This window comes from Neophocaena asiaeorientalis, unplaced genomic scaffold (assembly GCF_003031525.2).
Source record: "Neophocaena asiaeorientalis asiaeorientalis breed wild unplaced genomic scaffold, Neophocaena_asiaeorientalis_V1.1 scaffold7, whole genome shotgun sequence".
Classification (NCBI taxonomy): Eukaryota; Metazoa; Chordata; class Mammalia; order Artiodactyla; family Phocoenidae; genus Neophocaena; species Neophocaena asiaeorientalis.
Window position 1 is genome coordinate 13,951,646 of NW_020185337.1, and position 17,131 is coordinate 13,968,776.

A 17,131-nucleotide genomic window follows, 5' to 3' on the forward strand; every position below is an offset into this window, starting at 1 on the left:
GTGCTATTTTGGGTAGGCATTTCCTTCCCATCTCTCCATGGAGAGAGAAAATTAGTTTTGTCAAAGTAATTCTCAATGCATTCATAATCATCAAAGCTTTAATATTCATCTGCTTTTGTGATGTATATTATATTGCTCCCTTGGATTTGTACAAAGAATTTTCTGATATTTTTAATATGGAATCTTCTGGAACCCATCCATCATCCCATTTTTCTAACTCTTACCCATACCTGTATATTGAAGTGTACGAAAGTTGCATGAAGATTGTCATAAGAGGAAAATATATAAGCTGTTCTTTTCAAAGATGCATCATCTCCTAGATTATTGAAAAATAATTTCTTCTATTATTTCTCTTTGATAATTGGTATAAATCCTTAAAGATCTTATCTTATTTCACAAAGGATAGGCTGTTTTCCCCTAAAATGCATATTTAAAATGTTAGTCTACTCAGGCATAGGCCCTTATGACAAAAGAGACCTTCAAAAGCATCCCATCATTTACTTTCATTTTACAAATGAGGAAGGTGAGGCCACAGAGTCTTCAAACTCCCAGGTAGCCTCCTTTTCAGCCTACCACGTTGTCAAAAAGCAGAGTCCATGTTTGTAGAATGCCATGAAATTCGTGGGTTTCACATCATAAATAATTTGTAACCACAGTATTATTATTGTGCAAAAAAATTCATTGACAGCATCAGAATTCTACCATAAAAAATGAAATGCCGGGCTTCCCTGGTGGCGCAGTGGTTGAGAGTCCGCCCGCCTGCTGGTGCAGGGGACGCGGGTTCATGCCCCGGTCCGGGAGGATCCCACGTGCCGCGGAGCGGCTGGGCCCGTGGGCCATGGTTGCTGAGCCTGCGCGTCCAGGGCCTGTGCTCCGCGGTGGGAGAGGCCACAACAGCGAGAGGCCCGCGTACCGCCAAAAAAAAAAAAAAAAAAAAAGAGATGCCGTGTACACCGACATGTGTGTGTTCTAAAAGGCTTTCTTTGATTACTGTGTAAATGGTAAATAGAAGTCCATATAGTTTCAGGTCTGATTCTACATCTGCTAATTGGATTTCTCTGTATGGATTTAGTAAGCCAATATTCATGTTCTTAAGTAAACATGTCTCTGAATGCATGCATATGACAAAGCTGATTTTTCTTTTAATTGATGGAGTCAATGACTAAATCAGAGGTAAGCCAAGTTCACTTTGCAAAAGTAATCTAGGTTATAATGAAAGGACTTTATACTTATTTTAGTAGCAGCCTGAGAACTAATGGAAAGAAAACAGAAATGTAGAATCCTAAAGGTCTTCCAAGGGCAAAAAATTCATCTTTTTCCTGAGAGGAATGCCCACATTATTCTAAAACATTCTGTTTTACATCTAATTCCTAGCTGACAAGTGTCCATTTTTCATGCTTATCCATTCGTCACCCTCGTGTTCTCTCTGCCTGCAAGTCATCCAGCCTGCCTTCTATCACATCTCTCCAAATGATAAAGGATATGCTTAAAATGCTACTCACCCCCTTACATAGTACCGTGGAGGCATATGAAAGGAGCAGCTGCCATGCTGGACAGCACAATATATTCTGTGCTCTTTACACAACCTGAAAGCTAGAGAAGAGGTTTTGGGCAGGAATTAAAAGGATTTTTCAGGAAGAAGTACTACTTTGTTGAGGGTTAAATGTGAATCATTTTAGAAATTAGATAAAATTTACATAGAGTTTAAAATTAAATAACATCAAAACAACAGAATTATATGGTATTCAGTGATAGTTCAGTTAAAACCTGTCTTTTGAAGTACATGACTCCGATGTGTGGTCACCATTCTCAATTAGGAAATGAGGATTCTCAAAAGGTGTGCCTTCATGTGGCAGGAATTTGAAAACTGTGCCCCAAACTATACCATATCCTAAGAAGAATTATAGCCTGCTCCATTCGAACCCATCATCCCTTAATGCTGACTTCCATCACCATAAAATCTTGCAAAAGAGTAGGAGTTCTCCTGATGGTCATTTTTCCAATTCCTGTGTACCCTCAACTCAGCTGGGCTTCTACTCCCCCTTCACTCCTAAATCCCCCAAACTTCTCCTTCTGAGTCCTTTGCTGCATTTGTCCTGTTGGCCTCCCAACTTCCTAAAACTTTATTCTTCTCTTGGCTTCTCTGACACTTGTCTCTTGGTTTTTCTCCGACGTCTTTGCTCACGCCGTATCATTTTTGCAGGCAGGTTTTCCTCTTGAATGTTGGTGTCCTCTTTTTTTTTTTTTTCCCTGCCCTGGTAGTGTCATCTATTTCTAGTGCTTCAGCTATCTCCTAGACAATGAAGCACAGATCTTTCACCAGGCCTTCTTTTCCAAACTCTAGACCAGTGGTTCTCTACTTGAGGTGATTTTTCATGTCAGGAGACATTTGGCATTATCTGGAGGCATTTGCTTTGTCATGGCTTGGAAGGGTGCTACTGGTATCTGTTGGGTAGAGTCCAAGAATGCTGCTAAGCAACTTGCTGTGCACTGGGCAACCTCACAACAGAATTATCCAGTCCCAAATGTCAGTCGTGCTGAGGTTGAGAAATCATGATATAGACCTACTGGACTTTTCCGCTTGAATAGCCTACAGCTGCACCAAACTGAACATGTACCAAAATAAATTTGCTACCTTTCTCACCACTTTCCTGCCCAATTTGGTATTATTTCATTTAATGATGGTATCAACTTAACAATTGCAGTAGCTAAGAAGATAGTATTATCTTTTCCTCTTCTCACTCTCCAAATACCTAGGTCTTCCTCAACATATGATCTATTTATTACTAGAATCTGCTTTCTCCCCTTCCTGTCCACTGTCACTAGCTGAGTTCAAGACCCCGTCATCCCTCCTGATCTATTCAAATGGGTTCCTAACTACCTTCTTCTTCACCACCACCTCAATCACACCGAGGGTAATATGACATCCTATCTCCCTCCTCTGCTTAAAAGCCTTTGAGGGTTTGCCATTCCTTAGCATGGCAGGAAGGCTTTTCATAAATAGATCTCAGCTTACCGTTCTAGTCTTGATTCTGAATCTTACATATCTTCATCCTAAGTACCTAATAAAGTGTCTGCCTTAAGGAGATAATTTACAAATGTTAAAGGAATTTGTTTTGACTATTTGGATATATATGTGCCTCACTCTTTCTAATTCTCAATCCTTATTTTGTGATATGCTGGTTAGTTTAACTGAGAGTCAATATGTTATTTGATTTGAGAACTAATTCCAGTCTTTAGGTCTTCACCCTACCCTGCATCAGATGGGAGGTTTGTGCTTTTTTTTTTTTTGCAGTACGCGGGCCTCTCACTGCTGTGGCCTCTCCCGTTGCGGAGCACAGGCTCCGGACGCGCAGGCTCAGCGGCCATGGCTCACGGGCCCAGACGCTCCGCAGCATATGGGATCTTCCTGGTCGGGGCACGAACCCGCGTCCCCTGCATTGGCAGGCGGACTCTCAACCACTACGCCACCAGGGAAGCCCAGATAGGAGTTTTTTAGAATCATTTTTCACCAACAAGATATACCCTGTTAAGAACATTTTATCCCATTAAAGTTATTCACTCCTGCTATTGCTTTTATTAATATTTGGTGTTTTGCCAAAATTTCATCTTAATGCAGATGAAAAACAAAGAGAAGCTACTATATGAGAAAAGAAAGAGTAGAAGAAGTTTTAATGTTTCTGTTGAAAGGACATAAATCAACCAAAAGAGATGTGAAGGGATGTGTGGGATAGAAAAATATGTATCAAATCAGCAGGTTCTAACGCAGCATCAGTTATTTTGCTGTGAGGCTTTGAGTAACTTGAGAAATGTGTTTCTCATATGTAAAATGAGGACCTGGTTTAGATAACTTTCAAGTTCTAATAACTCTGTGGATTTTAAGTGTTCATTCCCGCAACATACTCAATTTCTTGATAATCAAATTAGAAATGCCCTTCTGACAGAAATTCTGTCACCATTTGTAGAGTCTCTTGTCTTACTTCAGACCCACCTAGATCCAGTTATCTTTTCACAGCCCCTAAGCTCTTGAAGGTTTTCTTCTGCCAAGAAATTCAACCAAATGGCAAATATATGACAATGAATTTTTTTTCTCAGTGCATTTTCCAAGTGGTGCTTTCTAATAGCTCCTTGACATTAGAGGCACACCTCCAGAGTCTTCAGATTTCCATTCATTAGTTCAGTAGGCTGAAATGGTGCTTTTAGATTCTGAAGTTGTTGCTGGGGACATGGGATGAAAGGAAAGAGGCATTAACTTTTTACTAAAATCAACTGGGTAAAATTCCAATAACTTTTAATGGGAAGGAGCTGAAGAGTATATATATGAAATAATTTTTTTGCTTTGCTTTAAAATAAAATGCTGCTTCAAAGCTCTATGACTGACTCATGTACTTTTTAGCTTTGGTGTTTAAAATGACAAACTGGTTTCTAACATTTTCATGTCCATCAATAGCAATTTTTAAAATTGTACTGCATATTGCTGTAGCAACTATAACTATATAAATCAGGGGTCCCCAACCCCTGATCCGTGGCCTGTTAGGAACCAGGCCGCAGAGCCGGAGGTGGGCAGCGAGTGAGCAAAGCTTCATGTGCGGCTCCATGTCGCTCGCAGTACCGCCTGAACCGTCCCTCCCTCACCAACCCTCCCCCGACCCTGGTCTGTAGAAAAACTGTCTTCCACGAAACTGGTCCCTGGTGCCCAAAAGGTTGGGGACCGCTGATATAAATACATAATTAGATTCTTGATATATTTGAGCAGAAATGACTGTTTAATCTTCTAATTGCAGAATGGTCACATAATTTAGATATTGAGATATTTCTGGACTCATCCCAATAGTTACTCTTTTCACTGTCTTGTGTTTGAGACACCTCAAGAAGCTATATTCATTCTTTCAGGACTCCAGCATTCTGTTTTTCACTCTGAACAGAAACTTGCTTTTGAGTTATTTATCAAAAGATCTCAGAGTTATTACAACTACAATAGTTATCTATTGGGAAGAAAGAAAAAATAAGAATATACCTAAGGGACTTTATGAATAAGCATCATGACAATGGGATTCTCTTGATTAAAAATGTGATCATTGGGCTTCCCTGGTGGCGCAGTGGTTGAGAGTCCGCCTGCCGATGCAGGGGACACGAGTTCGTGCCCTGGTCCGGGAAGATCCCACATGCCGCGGAGCGGCTGGGCCCGTGAGCCATGGCCGCTGAGCCTGCGCGTCCGGAGCCTGTGCTCCGCAACGGGAGAGGCCACAACAGTGAGAGGCCCGTGTACCGCAAATAAATAAATAAATAAAGTGATCATTATAGTTGATTATTAAGAAATAGTAAGGAAATGCAACGAATGAGTTTCACTAATTGTTAGGATGAGGATCTCCAAAGCATTCCAGTGAAGATTAAAGTAGGAACAGTTAATTGCCTCCAAGTTTCATAATTTCCAGTACACAGAATATAATCACCCACATTATGGTACAGTACTAACATGATTAAAAACTACAAAGAAACATAAAATAAGAAGCTGCAGAATGTTTATTGTACTTCCAATAAATGAATAAATGTTAATTAGTTTTGTCTTATATTTTATTACTGGTGCTTTCCAGATCTGCGGAAGACATTTGAGCAGGAACCCCTGGGAAAGGAAGTATCCTTGGAACAGGAAGTCTTGCTCCAGTGTCGACCACCAGAAGGGATCCCAGTGGCTGAAGTGAGTAGCAAAAATTCTTCACATTTAGCAATTGGCACTTAAGTTATTCTAACGGAGGCCTAGTCCATGGCTAATGGTGCAGTGAATTAGGGTATGGCATGATGAATGGTTGGTAATGGAGTCCTAACTGCTTGCTACTGGCAAAATAGATTGATTGGGAACTGATTAATGACTTAGAGTCAATTAGAATGCCCCACTGGACAAAGCCACAGGCAGCTTGGTTTAATTTTGTCACTGTCTTTTAAGAAATCAGAAACACTGTTTTATTTTATCTGGCACTAATCATAGAGAAAGGTGGTATGACTTAATAATGTACCATCAATTTTATTATTTTTCTTGATACTATGCAAAAAAATGTAAGAAAGGTGTGTGTGTGTATGTGTGTGTGTGTGTGTGAGCCTGTGCACTCCACGTATATATTTCCTGCTCTGTGATATATTTATGGACATACCTAAAAGCCATAGCCACACACCATGAATAAAAACATGTATGAGGAATGTCCGTTAGTTTCATCCTGTAAGCTTTCCATTAGCTCTTTATTTTCATTTTCTGTTTTTGGTGAAACAAAGCCTATTGATAGTTAATGAAATATTACAAATCAGATTTATACCATGACTTTTTATTAGCACCAAACAATAAAATACCCATTTTTCTGTCACAGTCATCCATATCTCCAATGTATCAATGCAAAGGCTCTAAGTGGCACTCTTAATGAAATTTCCTTTTTTCTTTGAAAGAAGAGAGCTGTTTTTTGCCTTGTTCCTGGCATCCCATGGCACTTTCTAGCACTGTATCAGAGACTTTGTATGATTATTGCTGTTTTATCCAGCCACTCCAAAATCTTATCTTCCAACACTGACACACAATATGATTTATTGTGATTATAAAGTAGGCAGCTCTTCTCTATTCAATATTTCCTTTCACTTAGGACAATAAGTGCATCTGTCTCCTTAACTGTATTTCTAAAATTCTAATGCAAACCTCCACCATTAAACTATCTTGAAGACCAAAACATATCCTGAGCAACATAGGTATCCGTAGACTCTTCTTGACTTGATGTTTCTTAAAGAGAGCAAATCCCTGCAGAGATTTCCAGTGAGGAGATTCTATAACTTCTTCATTTTCTTGGTCTCCTCAGCAAAGTGGTTCACTTTGTCAAGGAGTAAAGATTCAAGAGTGCAAACTAATTGGCTGTGAATTTTATCTGTATCATCACTGGGGAAGAGACCAATTAACACTTGGCAAGCTCAAAAATCATATACCCATTTGACATTCACAGAACTATAATGTGAGTATTTTTCCTTTTTCTGGAAGTCAAGAGAGAGATCAAACACACATGCTTGAGAGCAGGCTAATAAACTCCTGTGTCGATTATTTTCAGCACCCTTAGAATCATCAAGATCAGAAATCTAATGAATACCTTAACGTGACATGTTACAACTGTCATTTGCTCAGGAGGGGCAGATAAATTAAAGAAGAAAGGGATGAAATGTAACATGGTGAGTTAAGGGATTATAAGATTATTTTAATTTAATGATATATATATTTATCATTTAATATTTTATCTATTTATTTGAGGAATTTAAAAGCATGAAAATAGCATAAAATGGAATATTGATCTTAAAAGGAAACCAGCAGGTAAAACTCTCATGTTTTACTATAAACAAAATCAGTCCTTAAGACATCAGGCCATGCTGACAAGGATTTATGCTTCTTTTGTATGCAAGGCAAATGAATTTGAAAAACTCAGTAAACACTCAACAAATACATAGTTGACTGATTCACTTTATCTTTGTTTAATAAGTATATATCTAGCATCATTGAATAAGTAGTGAAGTTCATTCTTTGCAGAATATCAGGAGACAATAATTTCCTTCCCATAAAAGTCAGTAGGGGGCTTCCCTGGTGGCGCAGTGGTTGAGAGTCTGCCTGCCGATTCGGGGGACACGGGTTCGTGCCCCAGTCTGGGAAGATGCCACATGCCACGGAGTGGCTGGGCTCGTGAGCCATGGCCGCTGAGCCTGCGCGTCTGGAGCCTGTGCTCCGCAAAGGGAGAGGCCACAGCAGTGAGAGGCTCGCGTACCAAAAAAAACAAAAAAAGTCAGTAGGTTTCCAAAGAGCTCTACTAATCTTAAGTTACAGAAGCATCACCTTTGGTGCAAATAATGGCACAGGCATATCTGAGGTAATAAATAACATTTAATTTTCTCCCCTATTTTGGCTTTAATTTCTGCTACAGAACGTTAAACTAATTTCCTTACAGAACTCTAGGTTTGAACTCAAGTGTCCCCATTTTTAAGTCTTGGACTTTAAGCAAGGTATTTCAGCCCTCGGTATCTAAGTTTCCTCAATTAAATTACAAAATGAATATAATAATGAATGGTGTCTCTCCAGAATGTAGCTGAAGGTTAAATGAGCTATATGCAAATCACTTAGACCATGTAGAAGCACTCACTAGCATTATTAGTGCTATTATTATATCACCCATTGATTCACAGAAGACTCAGTTCGACCTCTTGAATTTGGAGTGGTCACCGAGCACAGTGCAGCTCTATTGGGCGCTGTGGGGTATGCAGAGATGAAGCTTCTACCCTGTGAAGAATCACAAAGATGCCCTCCTGTGTTTTCTAGCCAGTTACTTTGGTTAGAGTCCATAAATGCTACAAATGAAGATAACATTTGAGTTTTAAAACCAGGAAATTTCCTTATTGATGTAACATATTTACTTTACAAATGACTTGTTAACGTGAATATCTACAGCAAGTCCTGACGTGCTGCTGTCCTTACTCTGATTTTTCAAGTTGTCTGTTTAGTCATAATGGACCAAGACATTGGACCAGACTTCATATTTTCTCCCAAAGAGGAAATCTGGGCTGGGGCTACTGTTGGTAGCTCTCCTTTTCCAAGCCAAAGGAAACAGAGGGACAAAGAAAGTGTCAGAGGAGGAAGAGGCCAACCCAGGATTCCTTACATGCTATCTATCCAGGTCGTAGCACTGTTGACTAAGAACTCCTCTCAGTACTCATTGGTTAAGAAAAAAAATATGTCAGCTATTAAGTAGCGGATGCAGAACTATTCAGTATTTAACATCTGGTATGAATGAACCAGTATAACTGCCTGAACATCAGCCCCTAGGTACCCTGATTTTTTACAGCTCCAACTATTATCTGTGTTGAAATATATCTGTTTACTACTGTCCTACCTGATTAGACTGGGATGAAATAAGGAACAAAACGGGATTTTTGTTCATGTTTCTCTCTAACACCAGCAGACTGTAGGTTGCATAGTAGATTCTCTAAGTATATTTAGCTAAATGAAATAAAGAGTCCCTGTTAGATGTGACACAGAGGTGGCACCTCAGGAAATGGAACTTCTCAGAGAAAAGATGTTTGTCACCTCTGAAGACGCATACTGAGAGAACTCAGTGAGGGTGGAGTAAGGGAATCTATCGGTCTAGTGCTTCTGACCCACTAGATGGGAATAAAAGGCCATTGAGAGTTACTTTAGTTCAAGGACTGTAGGACAGGTTAATAATAATTATATTTAAATGAAAAGTAGACTAGGTGAAAGAAAGAATAACAAATCCCAGAAATACTCTAAAATGGTATTGCTCAGTATTTTTAATACCTCTTTTGCTAGGATCAAGCCAAAAATATAATGCTTTTCTCCCATGTCTGGGGAGGCATTTGCCTGCCTTTTGGCAGAAACCCGCCATCTCCCCAAAGAAGCCAGAAGATGAATATGCCCGTGCACGGGTGCTGGGTTGCTCCAGTGGCATAACAGCAGCGCTGTATGAAATGAACCCTCTTTGCTCATTTTAGTTTACGCCTGGAAAATGTTGCTGTCATATGGTGAGCCAGAAATATACTCAGAGATGCTTTATTTCATCAGATTATCTCTTTTGGAGAGTACTGGTATCAGAACATCAGTGGATACAAGATTTGTTGGCATGGCAGAAGGAGCAAAGCTGAATTTTTCACTAAAACAAACCTGTGATTTGTTTTACCTTAAACAAGGGGATAATTGCTCCTCTAATTATAATCGAACTATTTTTCATAGGAGTCTAATTGGAGGAACAGGGCACAATGTTCAACATATTGACCCAGTTGTGCTTAAAAACCGTCATCTTACTTATCCACATTTGCATCTCTAATTAGCAAGTGGGAAAATATGGGGTGAAGTGCAAAAGAATAGATGATTTTGCTGAGTTTAGTCTTGCTAAACAGGAAAGAGAATTTTTTAAAGCAGCATCAGCTTTATCAGGGGAAAAAGCTGCTGGCAGCTGGAGGCGTCACCAGATGTATAGCATCAGGTAGCTCTCCATCTAATTGATTGTTAATAGGGCCAATGAACATTTTGTTTCATGAGAGGAGTGCATGTTTTGCTGCCCCTTCCCTCATAACTGTAACTTCGTGTCCACGCATTTCCATGCAGGTGCATTTTCTCCCAAGCTGTGCTTTATACTCCTTGCAGACAAAAAAGGTTTAGAGAGAAAAGGAGAGTTTGCATACTAATTTGGAGGGAGACATTGCTTTCAGTGCCCAGTGATATCTGCTGGAATTTTCTCCTAGCATGTGTGTAGCAACAAGAAGGGGTTTTGCTTATGAGATGAGTATCAGCCTTACAAACAGGTTTGCCACAAGTATCAGGTTCCCTGACTGGTAGTCAGCTTGCAAGCTTTGCATTGGTCCAGTCAATATTTGCCAACGTCATCTCTATATTTTGGTCACTTGATATGTTTTTCTGCCAGTGTAAACAATATGCCTCTAATAGTTATGCACAGAGAGCACCACAAGCACAGATAACTTTGTGAACCAAGTTAAAAATTATAATAAAATTAAACACTGGAATAAATAATAAACCTCTGATTTATAATAGATTTGTGGCTTGACTTCTGCATATACACAGTGGTTCCTTTGAGCCTACAGTACAAAATCCCATTTTTATTTTTAATATTTTTTTAATTTTTTTTTTTGCGGTACGCGGGCCTCTCACTGCTGTGGCCTCTCCCGTTGCGGAGCACAGGCTCCGGACGCGCAGGCTCAGTGGCCATGGCTCACGGGCCCAGCCGCTCTGCGGCATGTGGGATCTTCCCGGACCGGGGCACGAACCCATGTCCCCTGCATCGGCAGGCGGACTCTCAACCACTGTGCCACCAGGGAAGCCCCCCGTTTTTATTTTTAATCACTAATTCATTTATTCAAGGAATATTCATTGTCCACTCACCGTGTGCTCTATACTCTTCTAGTTTAAGGAGATACATGTCAGAGTCCCTAAAGGGTAACAAAACCATAAACAAGAATAGAAATAAAGGAGCAAGATAATTGTCAGATAATTGCAAGTTAAAGGAAGTAAGACAAGGTCATATCTGAGAGGTTGACAGTTGTTGGTGATCAGGAGTCACTTTAAAGTTTAAGGAGAATCTATATCTGAAGAAATAACATTTGAGCTGAGATCTGAATGACAGGAAAGAGCCAGACTTGAAAAGATCTGGGTCAGGAAGCTCCAGGTAGGGGAGCAGAATACCTCAGAATGTGGTTATGGTTTAAAAAGGAGGCCAGTGTCTCTGAGACACAGTGAGCCATCAGGAGGGCAGGAAGCCCTTCAGTCAAAGGGTTAGGATGAGCTTGGGGACTAACACGTGGTAATGCTAAGGGATTTGGAATTGTTTCTGAATATATGCAGAGTCATTGGAGATTTTAAGTAAGGAATTGTCATGACCTGATATATATTTATTTCAAAGATCATTCTTGCTGCTCTAGGGAGTATAGATTTTAGAAGTGTAAAAATGGAAACAGAGACACCATTGAGGAGATGACTTTGCCTTACTTCAAGTAAGAGAAGATAGCTGATGGTCTTAGGGTAGAAGTAGAAGAGAGAGAGAAAGGTGGAGAAATAAAGGATATATTTTAATTCCTGTGGGAACAGAAAGTTCTGAACTTGGATTTTACATCTGATTTTATTAAATGAATAAAATCTAGAAAATATTTGGTCCTTCAGAAGAAAGTGAAATCTTCCATGCTAACGGTCAGCAAACCCCGTAGAGTGAGTTTTTCTTAGATGACCTAAAATCAGTGGTCAGTAGACTTCAACTGTTTTCAGATACATTCTATCTCTCTCAGTGATGCTTCAGCTACAGGCAGTGACCTCGCCTGAATACATAATCGCAGGGCAGGAGGGTCTTTTATTTCCACAGCCTTTATTTCATGAAAAAAAGGTTTTATCTTGGGTAAGTTCTTTGCTTTTGAAATTTCTTTCAATGATTCTTCAAATGCCTAGAGGCACTATTTATTGTAAACTGATTGTGGATGAAAAATGACAGTCATAACAAAAAGAGCAAAATCCAGTGTTTTTTAAAGGCGGTCAGACTTAGCAAGAGTCCCGACACCCTTAATTGCTAAATATGAGGAAATGCTGAGAGTTACTTAACCTGAAAGGCAAGTTTATAGTAAAGACCGGTTAGGAACTGTCTCAGGACTAATCAATTTATAGTCCTTTTGCCCTGGAAAATTTAGCATTTTAAGGACATTTCAGTGCCATTTTGCTCCCTTGTAAGATATTATCAGATTGAGTTATTCTACTTTGGGCTCTTTTGGTGGTTGTCACTATTAATTCACTTAGCAACGTGCTTTCATCTCCTCATAGTTGAATTTATGGCTTCAGAAATGTTAAGTTTTCAGATTTCAATACAAGTTCATCTCTACAGCGTGGTCTGCACACATTCAACTCTCAAAAGCAATGAACCAGACATATATGCAATTCAGGAGGTGTTTCCCCAGCAGGAAAACAACATCCCTTTCTTAGAAAATTCCTCCCCTTTGCGGAAGTTGCAACAACTGAGCAAAATGTCACTCCAGTTTCTGTTAGGTTACTAACCACGTCCCTATGCCAGACTTGCAGCGAACCAATCCGAGACGCTGAGGTTTGCAGCTGAGAAGAGTTTCCTCACAAGGCAGCCAACTAAGAAGATGGAAAACAAGTCTTAGCTCCGCCTCCCCGAGGTCATAGGGGGTTGGGCTACTTATGGGATAACCAAGGCGGTCTTAGGCTGGGGAAAGCTGATTGGAGGTGGGAAAAGACCAGGAAGTGGGTGTACTGCGCAGGCGTATCGCCGTGCTCCGCTGCTGCCTGTTCGCCATGGAGGCGCCCAGCGTGAGCTGAGGGTACGTTTCCAGGCTTCTGAAGTCAACAGGCCACTCATCGCCTGAAAAACTGGCCTCAGGCCCAGCTTTAGGGTCAGAGGTCCCAAGCAGCCTTAGCCGCTCACACTGGTCAGGAGCTGACTTCAAGTTCCTGTGGAACAGCTGGACTGAGTGGAAGCTGGGGAGGTATGTGATTAAAGAGGTGAAAAAAGAACGAAATACTAAAACGGGCTTAATCAGTGAAGGAGTTTACAAGCAAAGGGGTTTGGACAAGCTGTTGCCGTATCTGCGGTTCTGTAAGATAAGCTCAAGAATTTCTGTTAGTTATCAGCTTCTGTTAAGTCTGTGGGACATAGTTTCATTTTTACTTGCTTTTTTTTTTTAATCCTTTGGCTGTTTTCTTGGGGGGGGTACAGTTGTCTAAAGATATAATTTCAACTTGCTTGAAGTCCAATTCTTTTTACAGTATAAAAATACAAATACTTTCACAAAGCTACTGAAAGGCACAAAGTATATTGGACAGTGGTCAATGCAGAAGTGAATGAGTGTCTTACTGCTGTTGCCGATCTGAGAAGCAGATAGCTGCATAAACAAAGTAGCGTTCTATTCTTGACAAGAGACAGCGTCTAGAACAATGTCTCCACACTGGACCTGGGGTCGGGGAGACTTTCTTTGTACACTTTTTTTTTTTAATGGCGTTTTGATTCCTGTCTTTTAAGATACTTTTTACCCACAACTTTAATGGGTAAACAACATTCATTTGCGTTCTATAATGAAGACTTCCTTGGTTGGTCATATGAAACACCTGTTGTCAGTGTGAGACACCAGCAGAAAATAATTTTGTGATTTCGAACTCTGAAGCAATGGAGCTAAATCCTACCTGGTGAAAGTCTACAGAAGGCTTATTAGCTAGAGGTATCTTTTAGCATTGTGAAGGCTTTACTATTCAAGGTGCGACGCGTAGATTATCTGTACTGGCTTGACCTGGGAGCTTCTTGGAAAGGTAGAATCTCAAGCCCCATCCAGGGCACTTAATCAGCACATCAGGGCACTTAGTTCAGCAAAATTATCAGAACCAGTCTGCAATACGGTGTTCAAACTAGGATGCACATTGGGATCACCTGGGAATCATTAGAAAATACTGATGCTTATAGCCCACGCTAAAGATACTGATTTAATAGGTATTTTATGCAGCCTGGGTTATCACTATTTTTAATAGGTTTTTAATAGCTCCGCAGGTGATTCTAAAATGCAACAAAGTTTGAGAAACACCGGTCTAAAGGGCAAGGTTAAAACAAACGAATACAGGAAAAGTTTCAAACTTCTGACTTCTAAGCCACCCAGTAGAACTTGGCCGACTCCTAGCTTCTAGCTAATGCTTCTTCTAGAATCTTGGCTGAGTGTGCATTTGATAATTGCCCCATAATTGTTTTTCCCATTTATTTGATTAATGTACCTGCATAAAACAATTCTAGGCTGAATCTCCATTCTCTTAGGTGTACACGTGCTTCTCAACTCTGTTGTGTCATTTTCAGCCTCAGTGTTGGGACTTGAGGGACTCCAGTTTGAGTTTAGCAGAGTAACCTTTCTGATTGACATGGAGTTTTCTAGCTAATGCTTGCTGCACTCACTTTTCATATTGGGTGGCATGTGGCAATTTCCCTTTGTTAATTAGAACAAATGCACCAATTATGTTAATGTTTCTCCAGATACCAATCAGTTAATAATTAGATGCAACACATCTGTCTTTCACAAGGGAGTAGAATAGAAAACTGCAAGGTGCTTTGCTCTTTATTATTGGCATATATGATTAGATTCCTTAGCCAATCACATGGTTAACAAGTTCATGTATCAAAAGGGCAAAGGGTGACAATAGCTACTTGGGGGTCTGGGCACCTCTCCTTGTTAGCAATTTCCTAACCGAAGTCTGACTATCTCTAAAGGATCTCTGCAAAGAATTTAAGTGGTCTGTCTTTCCTTTTTTTTTTTTTTAATAAATTTACATTTCCTCTTCAGTAAAATGTAGGTTTGTTATTTACCCTGAACTACAGAAAGAAACAAGGTCTTAAGAAGTATTTACAGCTCTCAAAAAGAATTCAGCTTAATTGATATGAAAGATCACACTGAAAGAAATCACAAAATTTAGCCTATAGGATTATATCAAAGGTATTGTAAACATGTGTAAATCACCATTGGATTTATAATTTGTTACGGTTTCTGCTTATACGTCTCCCTGTGTCTTAACTTTGGAGCTTTCTGATTAATGGAAAAAAATGGATTTTGCTTCTTTTGTTTTATTGGTATTTGCGGTTCATACTTGACAGGGGTTTAGAGAGAAGTAGTTGTAGCCAAATTATTTCATAATGTGAGTAAAGCCTCTACCCTTGTGTTGACTCTGGCAGTGTGGAGAAGAGACTTATAAAACCAACACATTAGCCTTCTTGAAGGTAGTTAAAACATATCCTAACCACTTTTCGGATAAAGCTTTTTGTTTAGTTTAGAATTTAAAGTATATGCACTCTAGCAAATATGGTTTACATTCCTAATGTTTGATAATATTAAACTATATACTTTTGTCACCTAAAAGTAAAACATTATCATTGTTTTTATAATGTCTCTATTATTGTGGTTCCAAATATATTGTCACTGTTGTTCTTTTATGAACAGTTGGCCAGAAAAGAAGAATGAATTTCAGATTATAAATTCTTTTTTCTTACTGTGACACTTCAAACAAAGGAATAACTGAGCAGACATTTAATATATTTGGAAATAGTTGTGCTTGCTAATCCTAGTGCCGGACATTTCTAGAAAGCCCCTAATACATGAACCATCCTGCAACATGTTCCTTTTGCCCAGGGAGTTGGAAGGGATGAGGCAACAAGGAAGTGGATGTGGTTGTTGATTTATTTTTATTAAATCATGCTGCCCCAAATATTTGTCTTTTATTTTTTAATAGTAAAACATGAACAGAGTTAGGTTTTAAACAATTTTAGTAGTAAGCCATGAAATAAGTTCTGGATGTAAGTAATTTTTGGAAAATAATCGTCTTGTGTAAATGGGTCCCCCACTTTACATACTCTTAACATTGGAAGTTTTGGAATCTGTTTTAGGTAGCCTAGTTTTATGATGTTTAACCAGAAAGAGAGGAGGAAAGTGAATAAAGGTGAGAAAGTGAGTATAGGAAGTCAAGATTAAATGTGGGGATTATTTACCCCATCTGGAATGTTAATCCACTTTTCTATGTGTTTGCTGATGATATAAATCAAAAATTACATTTAAAATGAACAATAAAGTATTCAGGGAAAAGATAATAGAAATTTGGAAACATGAATGTTGTTGAATGCTCAAGGAGCTGCTCGGAAGAGATAAGCCTGAGCCATTGAAAAATGATCTCCATGTTTTCCTGCAAAACTTCTCTTCCCCTGACAGCCCTTATGTAGCCAATAGTTCTGAATTTTATAAAATATCAGTAACAATAAAACTATAAAACCATGCATGTAAGAGCCATAAAAAAAGTGGATCCTTAAATCACACCACACACAGGGTGGGATGGCAGTTTTACACACCTTTTCTGGGCACACACAATATGGGGTCGGTATACTCTAGTCCTAAAACTTATCATGAAATTGGGACTCACTCATCTTCATTAATAAAGTCATATTGGGCACAACGTTGTAAATCAACTATACTCTAGTAAAAATTAAAAAAAAATCGTATTGGGGTTTTCAGAGCTCTGTGCCAGGCTGAAGGCATCAATAGGACTGAAAGACCTAACTGTGGGAGGGATTTCTAAACAGTTTATCCTCTTTCTGTCCTTACAATATAAGAGCTAGGAAGCAGTCCTCTTATAGGATGGCTAGAAATATGACATCTCTTCTGGTACATACACTAGGAGGGATTGAGTTTGTAAGTAGGGAGAAACTTTCCTCACCAGGAGAGGTTTTTTTTTTTTTTTTTTGCAGTACGCAGGCGTCTCACTGTTGTGGCCTCTCCCGTTGCGGAGCACAGGCTCCGGATGCTCAGGGTCAGCAGCCATGGCTCACGGGCCCAGCCGCTCCGCGGCATGTGGGATCTTCCCGGACCAGGGCACGAACCCGTGTCCCCTGCATCGGCAGGTGGACTCTTAACCACTGCACCACCAGGGAAGCCCCACCAGGAGAGTGTTATGAATGGAGTCTCATAAACCCACACCAGTAGTCCTACGTAGTGGAAAATTGAAAGATTTCTCCCAGTTTTTTGGGTTTTTTTTCCTGATTGGTATTATGAATATAGAGGTATGTACTTCTTAATA

The 17,131-nt window shown here is 39.6% G+C and overlaps 1 protein-coding gene across 2 annotated transcripts in view; it reads left to right on the plus strand.

The window, feature by feature from the left end:
* Positions 1 to 17,131, plus strand: part of UNC5C (unc-5 netrin receptor C) — a 389,709-nt gene that overhangs the window by 270,109 nt on the left and 102,469 nt on the right. For both annotated transcript variants that reach the window (XM_024736100.1, XM_024736099.1), the window contains exon 4: positions 5,595 to 5,698. In XM_024736100.1, the coding sequence (XP_024591868.1) occupies positions 5,595 to 5,698 (104 nt within the window). The remainder of the gene's footprint in view (positions 1 to 5,594; positions 5,699 to 17,131) is intronic.